Source organism: Anolis carolinensis, unplaced genomic scaffold (genome assembly GCF_035594765.1).
Source record: "Anolis carolinensis isolate JA03-04 unplaced genomic scaffold, rAnoCar3.1.pri scaffold_9, whole genome shotgun sequence".
Classification (NCBI taxonomy): domain Eukaryota; kingdom Metazoa; phylum Chordata; class Lepidosauria; order Squamata; family Dactyloidae; genus Anolis; species Anolis carolinensis.
This window is the reverse complement of record NW_026943820.1, coordinates 26,780,419-26,800,978: the sequence shown is the minus strand read 5'-3', so window position 1 is coordinate 26,800,978 and position 20,560 is coordinate 26,780,419. Positions and strand designations below refer to the sequence as shown.

The following is a 20,560-nucleotide window of genomic DNA, read 5'->3' as shown; positions in this document are numbered from 1 at the left end:
AGCACAGAATTTTGGGAAATGTAGTTTGGGAAGGCGAGCCCTATGGTAGGGAATGCAAAAGACCCTGCCCTAAACTACATTTCCCAGAATTCTGCTCAGCATCAGAAAGCCCCAATGAGGAGGGGGGAGAGATGTGTCCATCTTAGCAGGAGCCAGAGTTCCAATAAATTGTTGAATCTGCAAAGAAGAGGACTGACTGATACTCCAATACAAGTAAGTAAATCAGTACTGGGCTGGGAAGAAATCCCTAAATTGAAGTTATATTGGTTAATATCAGATACATTCCATGAGATAGCTGTTGTGGCTTTTTAAAAACAGTTTTTCTCAAAAATTCCTAAAAATCAGTAGATGTATGAATATTTCTGAAACTTGAGGGGGAATTATCCCCTGTTATCCTGTGTCACTGTATAGAAAATTCAAGGAGATAGCTCTTGTACTTCCTTCCTTTCTGTCACTAATCCTTCCTTCTTCCTTTCCCTTTCCTCCTTTCCCTAATTTTCCTTCTTCCTTTCCTTCTCTAATCCTTTCCCTTTCCTCCTTTCCCTAATTTTCCTTCTTCCTTTCCTTCTCTAATCCTTCCTTCCCTAATCTTCCTTTCCTTCTCTATAAATTTCCTTCCTTCTTCCTTTCCCTCCTTCCTTCCCTAATTTTCCTTCTTTCCTTCTCTAATCCTTCCTTCTTCCTTTCCTTCTCTCATCCTTCCTTCCTTCTTCCTTTCTGTCTCTAATCCTTTCCTTCTTCCTTTCCCTTTCCCCTTTCCCTCCTTCCTTCCCTAATTTTCCTTCTTCCTTTCCTTCTCTAATCCTTCCTTCCTTCTTCCTTTCCCTTTCCTCCTTTATCTCCTTCCTTCCCTAATTTTCCTTCTTCCTTTCCTTCTCTAATCCTTTCTTCCTTTCCTTCCTTCTTCCTTTCCTTTTCTAATCCTTCCTTCTTCCTTTCCTTCCTTCTTCCTTTCCTTCTCTAATCCTTCCTTCTTCCTTTCCTTCCTTCTTCCTTTCCTTTTCTAATCCTTCCTTCCTTCTTCCTTTCCTTCCTTCTTCCTTTCCTTCTCTAATCCTTCCTTCCTTCTTCCTTTCCTTCTCTAATCCTTCCTTCTTCCTTTCCTTCCTTCTTCCTTTCCATTTCTAATCCTTCCTTCCTTCTTCCTTTCCTTCCTTCTTCCTTTCCTTCTCTAATCCTTCCTTCTTCCTTTCCTTCTCTAATCCTTCCTTCCTTCTTCCTTTCCTTCCTTCTTCCTTTCCTTCTTTAATCCTTCCTTCCCTAATCTTCCTTTCCTTCTCTAATCCTTCCTTCCTTCTTCCTTTCCTTCCTTCTTCCTTTCCTTCTCTAATCCTTCCTTCCTTCTTCCTTTCCTTCCTTCTTCCTTTCCTTCTTTAATCCTTCCTTCCCTAATCTTCCTTTCCTTCTCTAATCCTTCCTTCCTTCTTCCTTTCCTTCCTTCTTCCTTTCCTTCTTTAATCCTTCCTTCCCTAATCTTCCTTTCCTTCTCTAATCCTTCCTTCCTTCTTCCTTTCCTTCCTTCTTCCTTTCCTTCTCTAATCCTTCCTTCCTTCTTCCTTTCCTTCCTTCTTCCTTTCCTTCTTTAATCCTTCCTTCCCTAATCTTCCTTTCCTTCTCTAATCCTTCCTTCTTCCTTTCCTTCCTTCTTCCTTTCCTTCTCTAATCCTTCCTTCCTTCTTCCTTTCCTTCCTTCTTCCTTTCCTTCTCTAATCCTTCCTTCCTTCTTCCTTTCCTTCCTTCTTCCTTTCCTTCTTTAATCCTTCCTTCCCTAATCTTCCTTTCCTTCTCTAATCCTTCCTTCCTTCTTCCTTTCCTTCCTTCTTCCTTTCCTTCTCTAATCCTTCCTTCCTTCTTCCTTTCCTTCCTTCTTCCTTTCCTTCTCTAATCCTTCCTTCCTTCTTCCTTTCCTTCCTTCTTCCTTTCCTTCTCTAATCCTTCCTTCCTTCTTCCTTTCCTTCCTTCTTCCTTTCCTTCTCTAATCCTTCCTTCCTTCTTCCTTTCCTTCCTTCTTCCTTTCCTTCTCTAATCCTTCCTTCTTCCTTTCCTTCCTTCTTCCTTTCCTTCTCTAATCCTTCCTTCCTTCTTCCTTTCCTTCCTTCTTCCTTTCCTTCTCTAATCCTTCCTTCCTTCTTCCTTTCCTTCCTTCTTCCTTTCCTTCTCTAATCCTTCCTTCCTTCTTCCTTTCCTTCCTTCTTCCTTTCCTTCTCTAATCCTTCCTTCCTTCTTCCTTTCCTTCTCTAATCCTTCCTTCCTTCTTTCCTTCCTTCTTCCTTTCCTTCTCTAATCCTTCCTTCCTTCTTCCTTTCCTTCTCTAATCCTTCCTTCCTTCTTCCTTTCCTTCTTTAATCCTTCCTTCCCTAATCTTCCTTTCCTTCTCTAATCCTTCCTTCCTTCTTCCTTTCCTTCCTTCTTCCTTTCCTTCTCTAATCCTTCCTTTCCTTCTTCCTTTCCCTTTCCCCCTTTCCTTCCCTAATTTTCCTTCTAATCCTTCTTCCTTTCCCTTTCCTCTATCTCCTTCCTTCCCTAATTTTCCTTCTCCTTCCTTCCCTAAGCCTTTCTCTTCCTTTCCCTCTTCCTTCTTTACTTCCTTCCTTCTCCAATCCTCCTCCCCTTCCTTTCCCCTTTCCATCCTTCCTTCCCTTCACCTCCTTCCTTCCTTCCTTCCTCCTCGTCAGCGTGGGCGCTTCCCCGTCACAAGGCCGCATTCCTCCTCCTCTTCCTCCGGGTCTCCGGGGGCGGCGCTCGTTGGCAGGCCGGCGGGAGGGAGGGAGGGAGGGGCGGGCGGAGGGCGTGGGGAGGCGAGCGCGGGGCTGCACAGGCCCAGGCCCCCGTTCCTCCCTTCTCGCTCGCTCGCTCGCTCGCTCCCTTCCTCGCCCGCCATGCCGCTTCTCTTCCTGGAGCGCTTCCCGTGGCCCAGCCTGCGCAGCTACGCCGCCCTCAGCGCCTTGGCCCTCCTCGGCAGCGCCCTCAGCGCCTACCGCGCCCTCGCAGGGGAAGCCGGGCGGGAGGATCAGGAAACACCGGGGCGCCAGCAGGCCTCTGCGGAGACACCGGGCCCCAGCGCGCTCGACGTCGCTGCCTTCCTGCTCTCCGACAGCCTCTGCGTCTGGGTGAGGAGCGGGGTCAGGGGGGTGGATGGTTGTCTTTTCTGCGGATGATGGGACATGCAGTGACGGGGGAAAGGCGCCTTCGCTTCTCCTTCTCGTTCCCGTTTCTTTCCTGGGTCGCCAAGGCCTGTTCCTGGTTGGGCCTATGCTAAAGACAGTGCGAAAGAGGACTAGGCCGCACAGACTTTGTTTTCTTTCCAGTCAGGCTCTTCTCATTCTATCTCAGGCCTGGGCCTACTTGGGCCCTCCAGGTTGTTTTGGACTTCAACTCCCACAATTCCTAACAGCCGGAACGGCTGTTAGGAATTGTGGGAGTTGAAGTCCAAAACAACCTGGAGGGCCCAAGTAGGCCCAGGCCTGTTCTGTCTCATACGATTATAATATAATAATTACAAATTTCAATAATAATAAAATTTAGTAGTACAGTAGAGTCTCACTTATCCAACATAAATATATATGTATACAGTAGAGTCTCACTTATCCAAGCTAAACGGGCTGGCAGAAGCTTGGATAAGCGAAAATCTTGGATAAGAAGGAAGGATTAAGGAAAAGCCTATTAAACATCAAATTAGGTTATGATTTTACAAATTAAGCGCCAAAACATCATGTTAAACAACAAATTAGACCGAAAAAGTAGTTCAGTACGCAGTAATGTTATTTTGTAATTACTGTATTTATGAATTTAGCACCAAAATATCATGATATATTGAAAAAATTGACTATAAAAATGGCTTGGATAATCCAGAAGCTTGGATAAGCGAAGCTTGGATAAATGAGACTCTACTGTATATATATATACACACACACATATACATATGTGTGTTTATATATATATATACACACACACACACACACAATATAATTTACAATAATATATAATAATTATAACATATTGTATGTACATATAATATTCATAATATTATATTTTAATACGATATAATACTAATAATCTATATATATAAAAGAGTGATGGCATCAGGGCAGCGGACAAAACAACACAACTACAGGCCCCCCAACCTCCAAATTTGACAACACAACCCATCATCCATGGCTCTAGGTTGATACAACAAAAAGAAAAGAAAAATAAAGTCCTAATTAGAGGGAGAGGAATAATTGTTTTTATCCAATTGCTGCCAGTTACAAGGCTAAGTTCCGCCCACTTGGTCTCCTAGCAACCTACTCAGCCCAGGGGACAGGCACAAGAGTTTGCCTCTCTTGGGAGCTAATACCTCCCAAGAAAGGATTTCCCGAGGCAGGAAGCAGCCAGGCTTTGAAACTGCATTAGGACTTGTTTGTACTACTTAAGACGTTTATTTTCCTGGATGGTACTAGTAGAGTGGAGTCATTGCCGCGGGGTTGGCTGGCATTAATAGCTATGCACCCTGAAGGGTGTTCAATTACTAAACACTAGGATTATGCCTGTTTTTGCGTAACTCATGTTTGTCCCAATTGCTTTGGGAGGAAGGTACAGGGTTCACCTAGATCTAGCTGTCTGTCTTGCATACCATGGCAAACATGCAAAAAAGGGTTGCGGTAGTGCTGTGTTTTCATTGGATTGCTGTAGGGCAATGGAGTTATTTTGTTGTCAAAGGCTTTCATGGCCAGAATCACTGGTTGCTGTGAGTTTTCCAGGCTGTAAGAACATGTTTAGAAGCATTCTCTTCTGACGTTTTGCTCACATCTACAGCAGGCATTCTCAGAGGCCTGTTGGAAATTAGGCAAGTGGGGTTTATATATCTGTGGAATGTCCAGGTTGGGAGAAAGAACTCTTGTCTGTTGGAGGCAATTGGCCACCTTGATTATCATTTAATACCCTGGAAGCTTCAAAGCCTGTCTGGGGTAATACTTTGTTGGGAGGTGTTAGCTGGCCCTGGAACAACGACCCAATGAAGTTATTGTTACTAGGTTTACTCTTTACAAATGTCTAGTATGCTACCGCAGAAGGGAAACAGAGGAAGAAGCATTGTACAAATTATAGTTGTTACATCTAATTCTTCATCTCTATTACCCTTACACACATTACTTAAAGTATTAAAATATTCCAAATTCCAAATATATCCTCTATAACTAAAAGAGGAATAATATTGCCATCTAATTTTCAACCTAATAGTAATATCTTCTTAAGTTTTCTGTATTATTCAGTGTTCTTTTTGTCTTTTTGTCCATAAGTCAAAATCTGTATGTATGTATGTTGGTTGGTACCACAAAGGCTCCTCCGTGGCTTGGTTGATCTGGACCCAAGTTGACACGCAGACTTTTCATTATTCAACGTAAACGAATTGAGGAACTTTAATGGAAAAAAGCATCCCTTTCAGGTCCAGAGGAGAGGAAATATAACAAAACAAAGCGGATTGGCTGTTGCTAGGTGAAGTGGCCCTCTGTCATGTGACTGGGAGAGAAGGAGTGAAGCTGATTGGCTCCTAGGTGACACATGTATAAGGGCAAGAAAAGAATGATGGAAGGAAGGAAAGAAAGAAAGAGAAAAAGAAGGGAAAGAAAGGACGGGAGAAGGAAGGGAGGCAGGGAAGAAAGGAAACGGAGGAAGGAAGAGAAAGGAAAACTTTTTAACACTTCACTCAAGTTTGTCTTAACATATCTAGAGTTCTGAAATTACTACTATAGCAGTTCTATGATGTTCCTGAATTGATCATATCCTTTTAAAACCTAGGCCTCTTCTACACTGCCATATAAAAAACAGATTATCTGTTTTGGATTATATGGCAATGTAGACTCAACTGGATTATCTGCTTCAATAATCTGGATTATATGGTACTGTAGTAGGAGCCCTATTCTCATTTTGCAGTCCATAGGGTTTTGGTTAGATTCGGCCCTATATTTCTCAAAAGTGACAGTACTATTCGTTATTTGAGTGTCATTTTCTAGTGATCTGGACACTGAATGCATCTGTTTTATAAGCCTGACTATGTGGCCATAATACTCCAGTGCTTTTACAGCCACGAACTTCAGAGATATATGGTTATAAAGGCACCGGAAATAGTGAGAGCAAGGTGTCAGTGCTATATAAATAGTTCTCTTTGCGCTTCCTCGTTGAGCCATCCCAGTAATAGCAACACTCAGAGTCTAAGAATCTTACTTTGCCTGTTCCCTGTTTTTTAAATAAGTTGCAACAGACAGCAATTGCTGCTCTCTCTGTTACGTAACCGACTCGCCCATCCTGCACTATGACTGGCAGACAGTAATAATGTTCACGAAGGACCATCTGTATCTGGATAGAAAATGATATTTCAGACAACAGTGAGGAACTCTTTGGCAAAGAGATCCTAGTTATCCCTAAGGTTTTGGATTTGGGATCTCAGTATAGTTCAGTCTCGTGTGTGATTTTTTCAACATAAATCCCACAGATCTGTAGCCATTTTGGTGATTGGAATAGGTGGGAAATTGCCTAATATTTTTTTAAAAATTATCGGAGAGACGTGAAGGCCTCCAACATTCCCAGAAGTATATCCTTTTGCTTTGAGAATAAGACTCTTGTTCTCTGACTATTTCTTTTTTGGAAGTTCATTGCAGTCTTCTGCTCCCTTTCTTGTCTGGTTTGCACACCAGACTCTAGAGCTTCCAATTTGGTTCAGGCCACAGAACAGAGCATTATTTATTTCCATTGAAAATGACAGTTTGCCTGGCTTGCCCGCATGTTTCCTTGTCGTTCAGCTGGTGCTCTTATGCAATTCGGAAATCCTGGCAGTCAGCAAAAGGTTGCTCATGCCCGAATGATGCTTCTTGGTAGGAGAAGCTCGGATTGAGAATCCTGTGGCAAGAGAGAAAGGAAGGGAGAAGCCTTAGTCGTCCTCCATGTTTATATCTGGAGCAAGGCCAAAGGTTGTGCAGTAAAACATGTTTATGTTCCTTCAAATCACCTGTTGACATGCATTTCATAGGTTTTTTGGGGGCAAGAAACTGGTTTTGCTAGTTCCTTCTTCTGAAAAAATAAACTTACGGCACCAAGGATTCATTGTTGGTCTCCCATCCAACTACTAACCAAGGCTCAACCTGGTTAACTTTCAAGATCAGATAGGATCGGGTGCCTTTAGACTGTTGAGGCTGTAATAATAATAATAATAATAATAATAATAATAATAATAATAATAATAATAATCTTCTTCAGTGTTAACCATAATTGTTGTTTGTTTACTAAAGGATACTTAAGTGGAAGTGGTTTGTAAAGAAATTTTTAAAAATAGCAATTGGGACACTACCGTATATATTCGAGTATAAGCCGACCTGAATATAAGCTGAGGCACCTAATTTTACCACAAAAAACTTGGAAAACTTATTGACTCGAGTATAAGCCGAGGGTGGGAAATGCCGCAGCTACTGGTAAATTTCAAAAATAAAAATAAATACCAATAAAATCACATTAATTGCGGCATCAATAGACTAAATGTTTTTGAATATTTACCATATTTCAAATAAAAACAGTAAACTAGCTCTGTAAATGGAAAAGGAGGGTCAACAAAAATGATATGGTACCAACAAAAATATAACAACAATAATAATTTATTTGTACCACGCCCTATCTTCCCATAGTAGTAGGCAAACATTCAATGCTTATGTAAACAAAAACAAAAAAAAAGACAATACTAAACATTGTATAATAAGTTAAAATAAACACTTACATTAAATAATTATCATTAAAAGCAATTTAAAAACCAGCAGAGGTAATGTGTCATATCAGTTCCCTTTCGCCTTCTCATAGGCTTCTCCTATTGATGCAGTCTAGAATGGCATTGGCCTTTTCAGCAGCAGCATCACACTGTGAGCTCTTGTTTGGTTCATGGTCCACTAAGACTCCTTTCGTAGAATCCTAGAGTTGGAAGGGACATCTAAAGGCCATCTAGTCCAACCCCCTTCATTCTGCTTTTATACGGGAAAGGCACAATCAACACACCTCCAACATATGGCTATCCAGTTTTAATAATATTAATAATTAGTACTTTAGACTCAGAAGCAAAGAAATGAGCTAGAAGCCTTTCCTTTGATTACGGGACTGTTACTGAAATGAATTGTAATATTTTGGGTGGATATAGAACCTTTTTGTTTTTGTTGTGATGCAGTGACATCATTTTAAATTGTATGCATTGTATGTATCTATGTATAAGTCAGCCTTACATTTATGTCAAGGGCAGGTTTTGTGGCCAAAGTTATGGATTTTGATATGACCCATAGGTATTGTACATCGGGTTTGTTCTGTAGAGAGAGGAAAATGCTAGCATACCTTGGGACCACTAGTTATCATTGATTTCCAACCAAAGCATTCAAAAAGGCCAGAAGCAGCACCATAGTGGAGAGAGCAAAGGAGGCCAACACTTGGTTTAGGTTTTCCCTGGATGGACTAAGCTCTCATCTTTCCCCGTCCTACTCAAAGAAGGAGATGTTTCCTTTTTAAAAATAAGAATTAAAGTACAGTAGTTACACTGATCCATCAGTAAATCAGCCTAGTTGTTATGGGATCAGTTTTCTGGACTTATCCATGAAGTATATTTAGTAGTTTAGAAAGCACATCTTTTTATAATTAAGTGTTGGGCACCAGAGATAGTGGTAAAGATGTCCAAAATAGGGATAAGAGACAGACATGGCAGGAGGTTGGACCAGAAGGTCCTTGTGGTCCTTAATGGTTCTTTGAAGAGGAAGATATTTGACAAGCTGATTGGATGGAGCAGCTCCATAGGCCACTCGTAAACAAATAAGTGGGTGAGGAGTTGGGACTACCAGGTGAGCAATTACAACCTACAAGTAGATTCTCAAAGAGGGTGGCAATGGTGGCAAATTGTTTTGGAACCATTGATTATTGTGGCATGGATTGATAAGTATGATGGCTTGATATACAGATACAATGATCAGTTTACATTCCAAATGATGTGGGACTTGTAATAACAATCAGAAAGGCTTTGCTTCCTGTCTTTATCTATCTATCTATCTGACAAATATTTTCGTTTTTTTGTTTGTTTATCCATTTGTGTCACAAAGGCCTTTCCTAGGTGAAGTGACCCTCTGTAGTATCACTGGATTGAGTTTTGCTAGATGAAGTATCATACCTTTTCCCTTTCCTCTCTTTCCTTCCTTCCTTCCTTCCTTCCTTTATCTCATACCGATGCCACCTTTATTTCCCAGTGACATCACAGAGGGCCACTTCACCTAGCAACAGCCTTTGTAGTACAGACAAAATAGATTTAAAAAACAGACGAACATATATAAATACATACTTTGACATAAAGATAGATAGATCAATAGATATGAATATTAATATGATGTCAGTGTTGGAAGAAGCTGTGTATATATGTGCCATGGTTCATCGTATGGGATACTACTTTCTTTGAAATAAAAGGAGGCTTTACATAAACAGTAGAGTCTCACTTATCCAAGCTTCACTTATCCAAGGTTCTGTATTATCCAAGGCAGTCTGCCTTTTAGTATTCATTGTTTTTGTAGTAAATTGTGCAATGTTTTGGTGCTAAATTTGTAAATACAGTAATTACTACATAACATTACTGTGTATTGAACTGCTTTTTCTGTCAATTACTTTTAAAACATGATGTTTTGGTGCTTAATTTGTAAAATCATAACCTAATTTAATGTTTAATAGGCTTTTTTCTTTATTTATTTTAAAATCACGATACCTCCCCCGTACAGTTTAATTACTTCTAATAAATTTGAAACACTTTGTGGTGGGTTAGATAAAATACATACCATATCATCTGCATATATTCTGGTTTTTATTTCTTAATCCCTCCTTATTATCCAAGATTTTTGCTTATCCAAGGTTCTGCCAGCCCGTTTATCTTGGATAAGTGAGACTCTACTGTATCTCTGTTCATCCAACTAGGTTAAGTTGTCTTAAGTAGAATGTTGGGTTTTTAAATTGAGATCAGCAGCTTAGTACAAAACTGAAATAAATTCAGGTATCTCGAGGTATTTAATTGCAACCAACAGTGTTTTCCAGGAAACTGTCACTGATACTTTTTAAATCAATAGCATTAACGTTCTTTTGCTTCAGGAAGAGGAACCTGAAGCTGCTGCCATTTTCCATTACCAATCACTTTGAGCAGACAGTCACTTAATCAATTAATCAATTGATCAAAACTCTGGCTTTGAAAGCAGTGCCCCTTTCTGGTTCTTGCTAAACATCAGGTATGTATTCTTTTTGTTCTTAGGTGCTGGTGAATACGGCATGCTGTATTTTGATGCTCATTGCTAAACTGATACAGGGAATCGTGTTTGGCTCTCTCCGCGTCAGCGAAAGGCAGGTAAGAAAGGCCCTGAGTGGCTGGTCAACTGATTGTCATTGCATTATATTGAAAAGCGGTTGGTGATGGGCTATGGTGCACTCTTTGTTGTAATAAAGCCTGAACCTGAGGCTGATGGGTCCACTGATGGTTTAGAGAGAATTGTGGGATTTCCTGTGAGATTTCCTGGGGAACAAAGTGATGAAAATTCAAGTCAGAAAAATGATGGTTCTCTGGGAAAAATCTGACTCGGAAATTACAAGGCTCCAAGGCCAAGCCAGAAACTGCAACATTTGATAAGGAGTTGGGTGAAAAGCTAAGTGATATGGAAGGCTCCCAGGGAAAAACACCTGGAGCTACGGTTTACAGATTAGAGCAGAAAATAGGCAGCTCCGGTTAGAGCGCTTATGTAGGAAAGTTGAGGAGAGAATTCATGGGAAAAGAAATGACTTCATGGGTGCCTATTAATTAGCAAGTTGTTTACCTAAGAATTAGTTCAGGTAACGTAGCGTTCAAGGGAAAAGCTAGGCCAGAATTCCCTGGTTCTTGTTTCAAGTCCAGCCTTGGTTTTGGATTCAAGTGTCCTGGAAGCTTTCTATATTCTTGTTTTTGTATTGCTTAAGTTTTACTAAGTATACCTTTGCTTGTGGACTTAGGCTGTACTTGGGACTTTCTGGCTATTCCTGAGCTATATTACCTTGGGATTTGCATGAGACATTTGGAGCACTGCCTGGTTATCACCTATTGCTAACCCTTTCTTGAATTATACATCTTCTTTCCTTATTCCTTGTTTTTCATATATTTTATGTGTTTTTACAATAAACGTTTGCTTATACTCAACTCTTGCGGGGTGCTGTGGTCCATAGGAGTATCTACTGAAGTCATCAATTCCCACCAGGTTTAGCATCTGACATGTTTATAAAATAATAATTTCTATTGTTTATATGCAAGTAGATGTGTGAGTTAACAATATATTTATGTTTGACATTCTTGTTACACAAAATGTCCTTTCCTAGATGTTTACCTGAAGAATAGAAGATGTAATGAATGTTTTAAGATTCCTTAAATCTTAAATTAGACTTGCTTAATTTTTGCTCTTAAGGTAGATCTCTAGATTGGCTATCTCTTCATTCTCATTTTTTTAGTTGTTTTGCAGCAGAAAATCAGAGTGTTTGGCCAGTTTTCTGTGTAATGCAACATGATCAATTTGGCATTTTAATTCTAAAAATGTACTAATCTTTTCCAGCATCTCAAGGATAAGTTTTGGAATTTCATCTTTTACAAGTTCATCTTTATTTTTGGAGTACTCAATGTCCAGACGGTCGAAGAAGTGGTCATGTGGTGCCTCTGGTTTTCAGGCCTCGTATTTTTACATCTCATGGTTCAGCTCTGCAAAGACCGGTTTGAATATGTAAGTCTGTCGCCAATGGAGCCTGGAGCGGTGTGGGGGAGGCAGAGCTGAGAAAAGTGTTATTGTAATGTATTAACCTTGATGCCACAGCTAATATATTAAAATAAATTCATGAAGCTTAATTCGTTCCATTAACATGCCTGGAACAAGTTTTGATAAAAGAATCAATTCGCAGAAAAGCACTCACCTTTCTAATGAGTTGAAGTACATTATAATATTAATTCTGCTTTTAACCTTGAACAACATGGATGTCAACATTATTAAGTAATGACTTTTAGCACTATTGTTTGAAGTTTAAAGAATTATGGCTAAGAATTCATTTAGAATTAATTAATCCTGTGTTCTGTCACCTGAGAAATCTGTCTGTATAAATGCATATAAATATATAAATGTCAAAGTATATATGTATGCTTGCTTGTCTGTTTGTACCATAGGGCTGTTGCTAGGTGAAGTGGCCTTCTGTGAGGTAACTGGGTTGGCTGTTGCTGGACAAAGGATTATTGTTGCTAGGTGAAGTGGCCCTCTGTGATGTCACTGGATTAATTTGCTAGGTGAAGTGGTCCTCTGTGAGGTCACTGGGTTGGCTGCTGCTAGAAAAGGGATGGATGGTGCTAGGTGAAGTGGCCTTCTGTTATGTTGCTGGGTTGGCTGTTGTTAGATAAAGGGTTGTCTGGTGATAGGTGAAGTGGCCCTCTGTGATGTCTCTGGATTGGCTGCTCCTAGGCAAAAGATTGTCTGTTGCTAGGTGAAGTTGCTCTCCGTGTTGTCACTGGATTGGATGTTGCAAGGTGAAGTGGTCCTCTGTAAGGTCACTGGGTTGGCTGTTAGGTGAACTTGCTCTCTGTGATGTCACTGGATTGGCTGTTGCAAGGTGAAGTGGTCCTCTGTAAAGTCTCTGGGTTAGCTGTTAGGTGAAGTTGCTCTCTATGATGTCACTGGATTGGCTGTTGCAAGGTGAAGTGGTCCTCTGTAAGGTCACTGGGTTGGCTGTGAGGTGAAGTTGCTCTCCGTGATGTTACTGGATTGGCTGTTGCTAGGTGAAGTGGTCCTCTGTAAGGTCACTGGGTTGGCTGTGAGGTGAAGTTGCTCTCCATGATGTCCCTGGATTACCTGTTGCTACCCTGTTTCCCCTAAAATAAGACATCCCCAGAAAATAAGACCTAGTAGAGTTTTTGCTGAATTGCTAAATATAAGGCCTCCCCCGAAAGTAAGACCTAGCAAAGTTTTTGTTTGGAAGCATGCCCGCCGAACACAACACCAGAGCATGCAGGATCGGTAAATGTATGTACCATAGAGTGTTGTACATGGAAATATTGGTAATAACAAGAAATTCTTGATAGGATTCATAGTTTGTCTGGTTATGCTGGTTTGTGATGACAACTACTGTACAGTATATAATAAATGTTCATTTTTTGTTCAATAATAAATGTGAATTCTTCTTCATGGAAAAATAAGACATCCCCTGAAAATAAGACCTAGAGCATCTTTGGGAGCAAAAATTAATATAAGACACTGTCTTATTTTTGGGGAAACACGGTAGGTGAAGTGGTCCTTTATAAGGTCACTGTGTTGGCTGTTGCTAGATGAAGAATTTATGTTGCTAGGTGAAGTGGCCCTCTGATACTAAGAAAGAAAGGTTACGTGTGTGAGTGGAAGAGAAAAAGGAAGGAAGGAAAGAAAAAGAAGGGCAAGAAAGGAAGGGGGAAGGGAAAAAAAGAGTGAAATAAGAAAGGGAAAGAAGGGATGAAAGCGGAGGGTAGCCGCCATTTAGGTATGCTATTTAGATATATTGGAAAGATTGGCAGCCTAGTCCACAGTGAGTTCATTGCTAAAACAGCTCAAATGTGAAGATAAGACTATGGTGATGTGATCTTGGCAAGTTCCTTTGCCTTGCCAGGACTGAGCTTTGGAAGTCCGATGCAGCCCTGTGCATTTCCTAACCCTTTCCCTTGCGCATTGCAGCTCTCCTTCTCCCCCACCACCCCCATGAACAGCCACATCCGGGTCCTGACCTTGCTGGTCGCCATGCTGCTTTCTTGCTGCGGCCTTGGCATCGTGTGCGGCGTTATCGGCTATACCCATGGGATGCACACGTTATCCTTCATGGCTGCAGAGGTGAGGTTTTCTGGTATTTATTTCACCCATGGCATGTATTTACAGTACAACTGACAATAGTGGGATCCAGAAGGGACACTCTGTATATGTACTATCAAGGAATAGACTAAATGTCAACATTAACTCTTTGGAATCAGTGCAATTTAAGTTTGTTGTGCTTAACAATCCAGTTCATTTCAATGATTTTATATTTTAATCATTTTTATTAATTACACAGTAAACAATCCATACACTGGGTTGCTGTGAATTTTCCGGGCTGTATGGCCATATTCCAGCCCGGATAACTCACAGCAACCCAGTGATTCTGACTATGAAAGCCTTTGACAATACAAATTCCATACACTATCAATATAATGACATCATATACTTTGAATATGTTCTGATTATTTTTAACAGAATTTTTAAGTTCTGTTTTAATGTTTGCATATTGGTATATTTTAAATTACATGCTAGTATTTTAAAATGTATGTTAATGCTTTTATGTTAAGCCACTTTGGGTGACCTTCCAAAGAGATAAAAGCAGGATGATGATGATGATGATGATGATGATAATAATAATAGTAATAATAATAATAATAGACACTTGGGAAGTGTTCGACTTGTGATTTTGTAATACAACAACATATAAAATCAATAGCACATTAGGTAAAACCAAACATATCAAATTAACAGAAGTAAATAGAGTTAGTAAAATATTGCTATATATATAATAAGGGTATAAATATAATAATAATAATAATAATAATAATAATAATAATAATAATAATAAAAAATCAGTATTGATATTCCACCATCTTCAGTTTAATCTTCTCAATTCGCATCATCTTCATTGTCTACTCATATTTATTCTTAGCTGTAGGTACCACGGTTAGTTTGAGCATAAAATGAGTACATTTATCTAAAAACCTTACATTCTGCAGTATTATCTTCTTATATACAACTAAATGTATGACTGCTTCCAGACTCTATCCCAGATTGACTGACAAAAGGTTGTGGTTCCATCAAATACTCTAATTAATATCTCACATTTTAAAAACCCTGTACTCTTATTATCACGTATCCACCGAATAGTTCTATTCACTGTCATTTATTTTTCTTGGAAGTGGAACTAACACTGGATTCAACATGATACCTCTAGGTAGGTTGATTTACACATAGGGTAATCTCTAGAAGGTTGCCTGTTTTCTCTACCAAAACCCTTAATTCCTTTATGCAACTGTGCAACTGATGGCCCCAAATTTTGGGAAACGAAATCCAAAGAGGGTCATATGTAATGCTTTTTGGGGTGAAAGTATCTAGAAAAGCACTTGTTCTTGTTCTTGTGGCTCTTTTATCAGATTTCAAATGCCTTGTTTTGTTTTCTTTTCTTTCTATAGTCCCTCCTTGTCACCGTGAGAACAGTGCATGTAATTCTGCGGTAAGTAAGGGTTTCTTGGTTTAGGCATAGGGTTAATCTTTGAGTCAAAAGATTAACCAAGTCACAAGTTTGAGTCGCCAACTTGTTTTCCTCTTTTTTCTGTGTTTTGAACTTGCAAATGAGTGGGTTGGATCTAGGATATGCTTTCACTAGACACTAGGGCTGTGCAGAAAGTCGCATGTGCTTCAAATGTCGATGTTCTGTACATTAGAAATCATTTTCGAAATGCGATTTAATACACTCACCTACAACTTTTCAGAAGACTTAAGTAGGTTTCAAAAGTTCCCAAAGTCAGTTTGATTTGTGCACACCCCTGTTATACACGCGATTTTGAAGAAGGGGCCAGGAAGACGACATTCCACCATGTCTCCTGTGTCACTATAACAATATAATAATAATATATAATATTCACATTATGCTATATTAATAATATAATATATTGTATATGCATATAATATTAATAATATTATAATGTAATACAATATAATAATAATTCACTATTATAATGGTATATTTATATTATATGTAATATTACTAATAATATTACGATATAGTGTTATAGTACAATATAGTAATATATATTGCTTATATTGTGCTATACAAATAATATAATATACTGTATGTATGTATGGCTTATAAGCCGCCCTGAGTCCCCTTCAGGGTGAGAAGGGCGGGATATAAATGTCACTAATAAATAAAAAAACACGCAATTTTGAAGGGTTCCCCTTTCAACCTTGCACCAGAGTTCACCCCATCATGAAGAGACCCTTTGTGCAGTTTTTTAAGAGGTTTATAGGATCTTTATGGAGTGACATGGTCAAGGAAGTCCTCTTTCATCATCCCAGTTACAAATACCTAAATTGGGATCTAACCCATTCTCAGTAAATTACAGGAATACATTTAATATGAACTGTATTTGAGAAAGATACTGACTTGAGTCAAAATAAAGTATCTACAGTATTATTGCAAAGTATAGGGCTAAATCCATCTTCTCCAACCCTTCAGGCATGTTAGGTGAACCAGTATGTATCAAAATCGTTTTGAAATGAGACTTTTTGTTACTTTGGAACCTTATTTAGGTAATACCCCACCTGTTTTTTTGTTACCTAGTTACGTCATTCATCTCTGGGATCTCAACCACGAAGGCACCTGGGAAAGCAAGGGAACGTACGTTTATTACACGGATTTCATCATGGAGTTAACGCTTCTGTCGCTGGACCTGATGCATCACATTCACATGCTGGTACGTTTTGTTCCTTCCATCAAAACAGATAAAATCCAAAACCGACCTTCAGAGATACACTTGCATTTTTGTATTTCTTTGTATCCTACTTTTTTTCCTAGTCTGGGGCTTGAGATGGTTAAAACGTAGCTATAACGTCGCTTTGGCAAAATGTAAACAACCAAACAATTAGAAATAGTTGGAAACATAATAGTTTAAAAGAAAATAACATGTAGGTGATCAATCTCCTTGGAAGAGTCAGTCTTCAAAGCCATGGTGAACCAAAAAAACCCTCCAGTTTCTTTAAAAAGGGAGATCCAAGGACCTTGGAGAAGGCCTTTCCTGATATCATCACAATCATCATTTTATTTCTTACTTGCCTCTACTCGTGGCCCATCATTTATACGTGGACAGTGGTGTGACAGAGGGATATATCTCAAAACACGGGCGCAGAAATAGGAAAAATAAAGTCCTTCAGATAGTTTGGTCTGAGCTGTACATGCCTTTATATGCTATTGTTTTGAATTATGCTTGGAAACAGATTGGAAATTACCGTAGCTGTTTTATTACAGAGTTGGGTTATCATCTTCTCTTTCTTCCCCCATCTCCAAACATACATCCTGCCCACTTCTTCCTTTTTAAGTGCTTGAATTTGTTAATGCTCCTTATAAAATTATTTTCACAGCTGTTTGGCAACATCTGGCTGTCAATGGCCAGCTTGGTGATCTTCATGCAGCTGCGTTACCTGTTCCATGAGGTTCAGCGCAGGCTTCGCCGCCACAAGAACTATCTCCGAGTTGTTGGAAATATGGAAGCCAGGTGAGCAAGTGGCTACAATTTTGCAGAAGGAGAGAGAAGGATCATGGGCCGTTTTACGTTCTGTGGGCAGAAAAGTTGTTCTAGCCTCCTGCAATAACAGTAAAACAGCGTTGGAGCATTTACATAAAGCTTTTGTGGGCTACAGCTTATGCTCTGAGCACATAGGGTAATTTCCAAAGAGGAAAAAGCATTCAAAGTGGTAAAGCAGCAATAACAGCAATAGTAGCAGTTTAGGGGATCAGAAGCATCTAGTGTCAGCAGAAGAGCGATTGAACTCCAGCAATACAAGTTATCAAACACTTTATTTAAAGTATTACAGTACTAGACAGGAAAGTTAACACAGGGCCTAGCTATCTAACTAACTAACTTGCTCAGAGCAGACATCTTGCTCCATGCTCACAGAAGAACAAAATTGAGGCATCTGAGCATCACCATGTGCTCAGATACTTTGTCCTTAAGGATGAGAGAATGTCACAAAAATATGATGTGCAGATTTGATAAATGTGGATATGATAAGTGTGGGTATGAATGAATTGTATGGAAGGAATGAACGAATGAGAGCTAATAATTTTGAAGACACAGTTCTAAGGAATTAAGGCCATGATAAAATCATTAACTACACTCATGGACGGTAATTAAAAGTTGCTGAACTGTGATAAGAACTGTAACAATGATTAACTGTTTACATTTTTCAACATTTTCTGACTTGATGAACCTTTGGGTAAAAATAGCATGTTTACATTAATCAGAGACAATGGCTCTTTTAAGTTAAGGAAATGTTTACAAGGTCCTTAGGTTAAGAAGGAATTCAACACAAGCCTTGTGTTTTCTAACAAAAATTAAGAAGAGTCAACATCTCCCAAGAAACTGAGATAAAGCCAGGCTGTTTTAGCTGGCCAAACAACCTGTCAGTAATTTACAACTTTGGGACCACATCAGAAGAAATATTGCTATATAAGAGATGTTTTGGAGTCATTTTATGTTGCAGAGTGTCGATTTCTGCTGTAGAGGAAACAGGGATTCTGATCCTTGGCATTGCTCTTAGGAGAAGGATGCATTTTGTTGTTTTAGAAGTTTTTAGAAGCTTTGGAGTGTTGGCCGATTTGCGAGGAAGCAGTCTGGCTTCACAGAGGAAGAATGGAGAAATGGTGATGTATACATGAGGATGAATGCATATCCATATGTGTGAATGCTAGAAAAAAATGTAAACCCCCTTTTGTCTGTTTGCTATCCATTGTAACTTGTAGGTTGTTTGTGGAATCCAATCTGTATGTCTGTATGTCAAATATCATTTTTTGTGTAAAAATTCTGATACAGTAGAGTCTCACTTATCCAAGCTAAACGGGCCGGCAGAAGCTTGGATAAGCGAATATCTTGGATAATAAAGAGGGATTAAGGAAAAGGCTATTAAACATCAAATTAGGTTATGATTTTACAAATTAAGCACCCAAACATCATGTTATACAACAAATTTGACATAAAAAGTAGTTCATTACACATTAATGCTATGTAGTAATTACTGTATTTATGAATTTAGCACCAAAATATCATGATATATTAAAAACTACAAAAATGGCTTGGATAATCCAGAAGCTTGGATAAGCGAGACTTGGATAAGTGAGACTCTACTGTATATCCTTTTCACACTGGAAATTGCAATAAAAAGAACCTTTTTATTGATGACAAGAAGGGAAGACAGGCATACAAAGAGGCCAATGCCAGAAGAGTTTTCCCTACCATCTGCCTATTTAAGTCCTTGATGAGGACTACAACCTTGTTCAGGATGTGGTTGACTACAACAGTCAGCAGGTTGTTTATTTCAGCCCTGTGTGGGTGGGCATATGGCTCTGTGGGCGTGTGCATGAGAGATGGTAATCATTGGTTTAAGAGGGAATTGAAGTGTAAAAATTGCAAACATTGATCATTATCTGAACAGAGTAAACCGACCATTAGTTAGGTGGAGACACATGCATCCTGACATTGATAAGCACACCACTTCATGTAGAGAGATAAAAGGTCTCATCCTGGTTGATGCTACAGGACTAGAGCCTTCTGTTGAATTCTCGTTCAGATTTTCATGTTGAATTCTGTCTTTCGTTTAGCTCAGATGATGTTTCAGTGCAACCCAATGTATCCGCTCCCATGTAGTACACCTGAGGCACATGCTTCCATATTTACATATGCAATAAGGCTGTGTTTTGCTTTCAGATTTGCGGTGGCAAGTCCCGAAGAGTTGGCTGCAAACAATGACGACTGCGCCATTTGCTGGGATGCCATGCAGGCTGCGCGCAAACTCCCCTGTGGGCATCTCTTCCATAAGTACGCACCTGGAATAACGAAATATGATGTGTTGACTGCAGTTGATAGCAAGAGTGGGGGGGGGGATCACGAATACTTTTTGAACCTTAAAAATGTTGTTCAATGCATTTTGAGTGGGACAAAGCACATTGGGCACTTTCAGAGAAAGAAGTAGAAACACAGACCTAGTAAACTTTGTATAATAGTTGTTTATTTATTTATTTGCTACATTTATATCCTGCCCTTCTCACCCCGAGGGGGACTCAGAGCGGCTTACAAATAATATTTACATACAGTGTATTATATCACTAGCACAGCACAACACTAGCACTATATACCAGCATATTGCACCACACCACTATACCAGTAATATTACGTGTAATAAATAATATATAATTAATATTATTATATTGTATTATTATTATTTTATTATGACACAGCAAACAAGATAGATATGCTGGATTTCGTATCACAAAATCACAAGTCAACACTTCCCAAGTGTCTAGGACTGTGTGATGTATTATTATTATTATTATTATTATTATTATTATTATTATTGACACAAAGACAGAGTATGACACAGCAAACAAGATAGATATGCTGGATTTCGTATCACAAAATCACAAGTCGAACACTTCCCAAGTGTCTAGGACTGTGTGGTTTATTATTATTATTATTATTATTATTATTATTATTATTATTATTTTATTATGACACAGCAAACAAGATAGATATGCTGGATTTCGTATCACAAAATCACAAGTCGAACACTTCCCAAGTGTCTAGGACTGTGTGATGTATTATTATTATTATTATTATTATTATTATATTCTATTAAAGTAAGTAAAGGGTAATGGTTTCCCCTGACGTTAAGTCCAATCGTGTCCGACTCCGGGGGTTGTTGCTCATCTCCATTTCTAAGCCGAAGAG

At 39.1% G+C, this 20,560-nt stretch overlaps 1 protein-coding gene across 1 annotated transcript in view; it reads left to right on the top strand.

Moving 5' to 3' along the window:
• The first annotated feature begins 2,768 nt into the window (after positions 1-2,768).
• The window catches only part of amfr (autocrine motility factor receptor), a 33,822-nt gene continuing 16,030 nt past the window's right edge, over positions 2,769-20,560 (top strand). The window contains exons 1-8 of the mRNA XM_062961559.1: positions 2,769-3,110; positions 10,277-10,369; positions 11,595-11,759; positions 13,722-13,874; positions 15,251-15,291; positions 16,402-16,534; positions 17,199-17,332; positions 19,541-19,651. Coding sequence (XP_062817629.1) covers positions 2,880-3,110; positions 10,277-10,369; positions 11,595-11,759; positions 13,722-13,874; positions 15,251-15,291; positions 16,402-16,534; positions 17,199-17,332; positions 19,541-19,651 — 1,061 coding nt within the window. The 5' untranslated portion in view covers positions 2,769-2,879. The remainder of the gene's footprint in view (positions 3,111-10,276; positions 10,370-11,594; positions 11,760-13,721; positions 13,875-15,250; positions 15,292-16,401; positions 16,535-17,198; positions 17,333-19,540; positions 19,652-20,560) is intronic.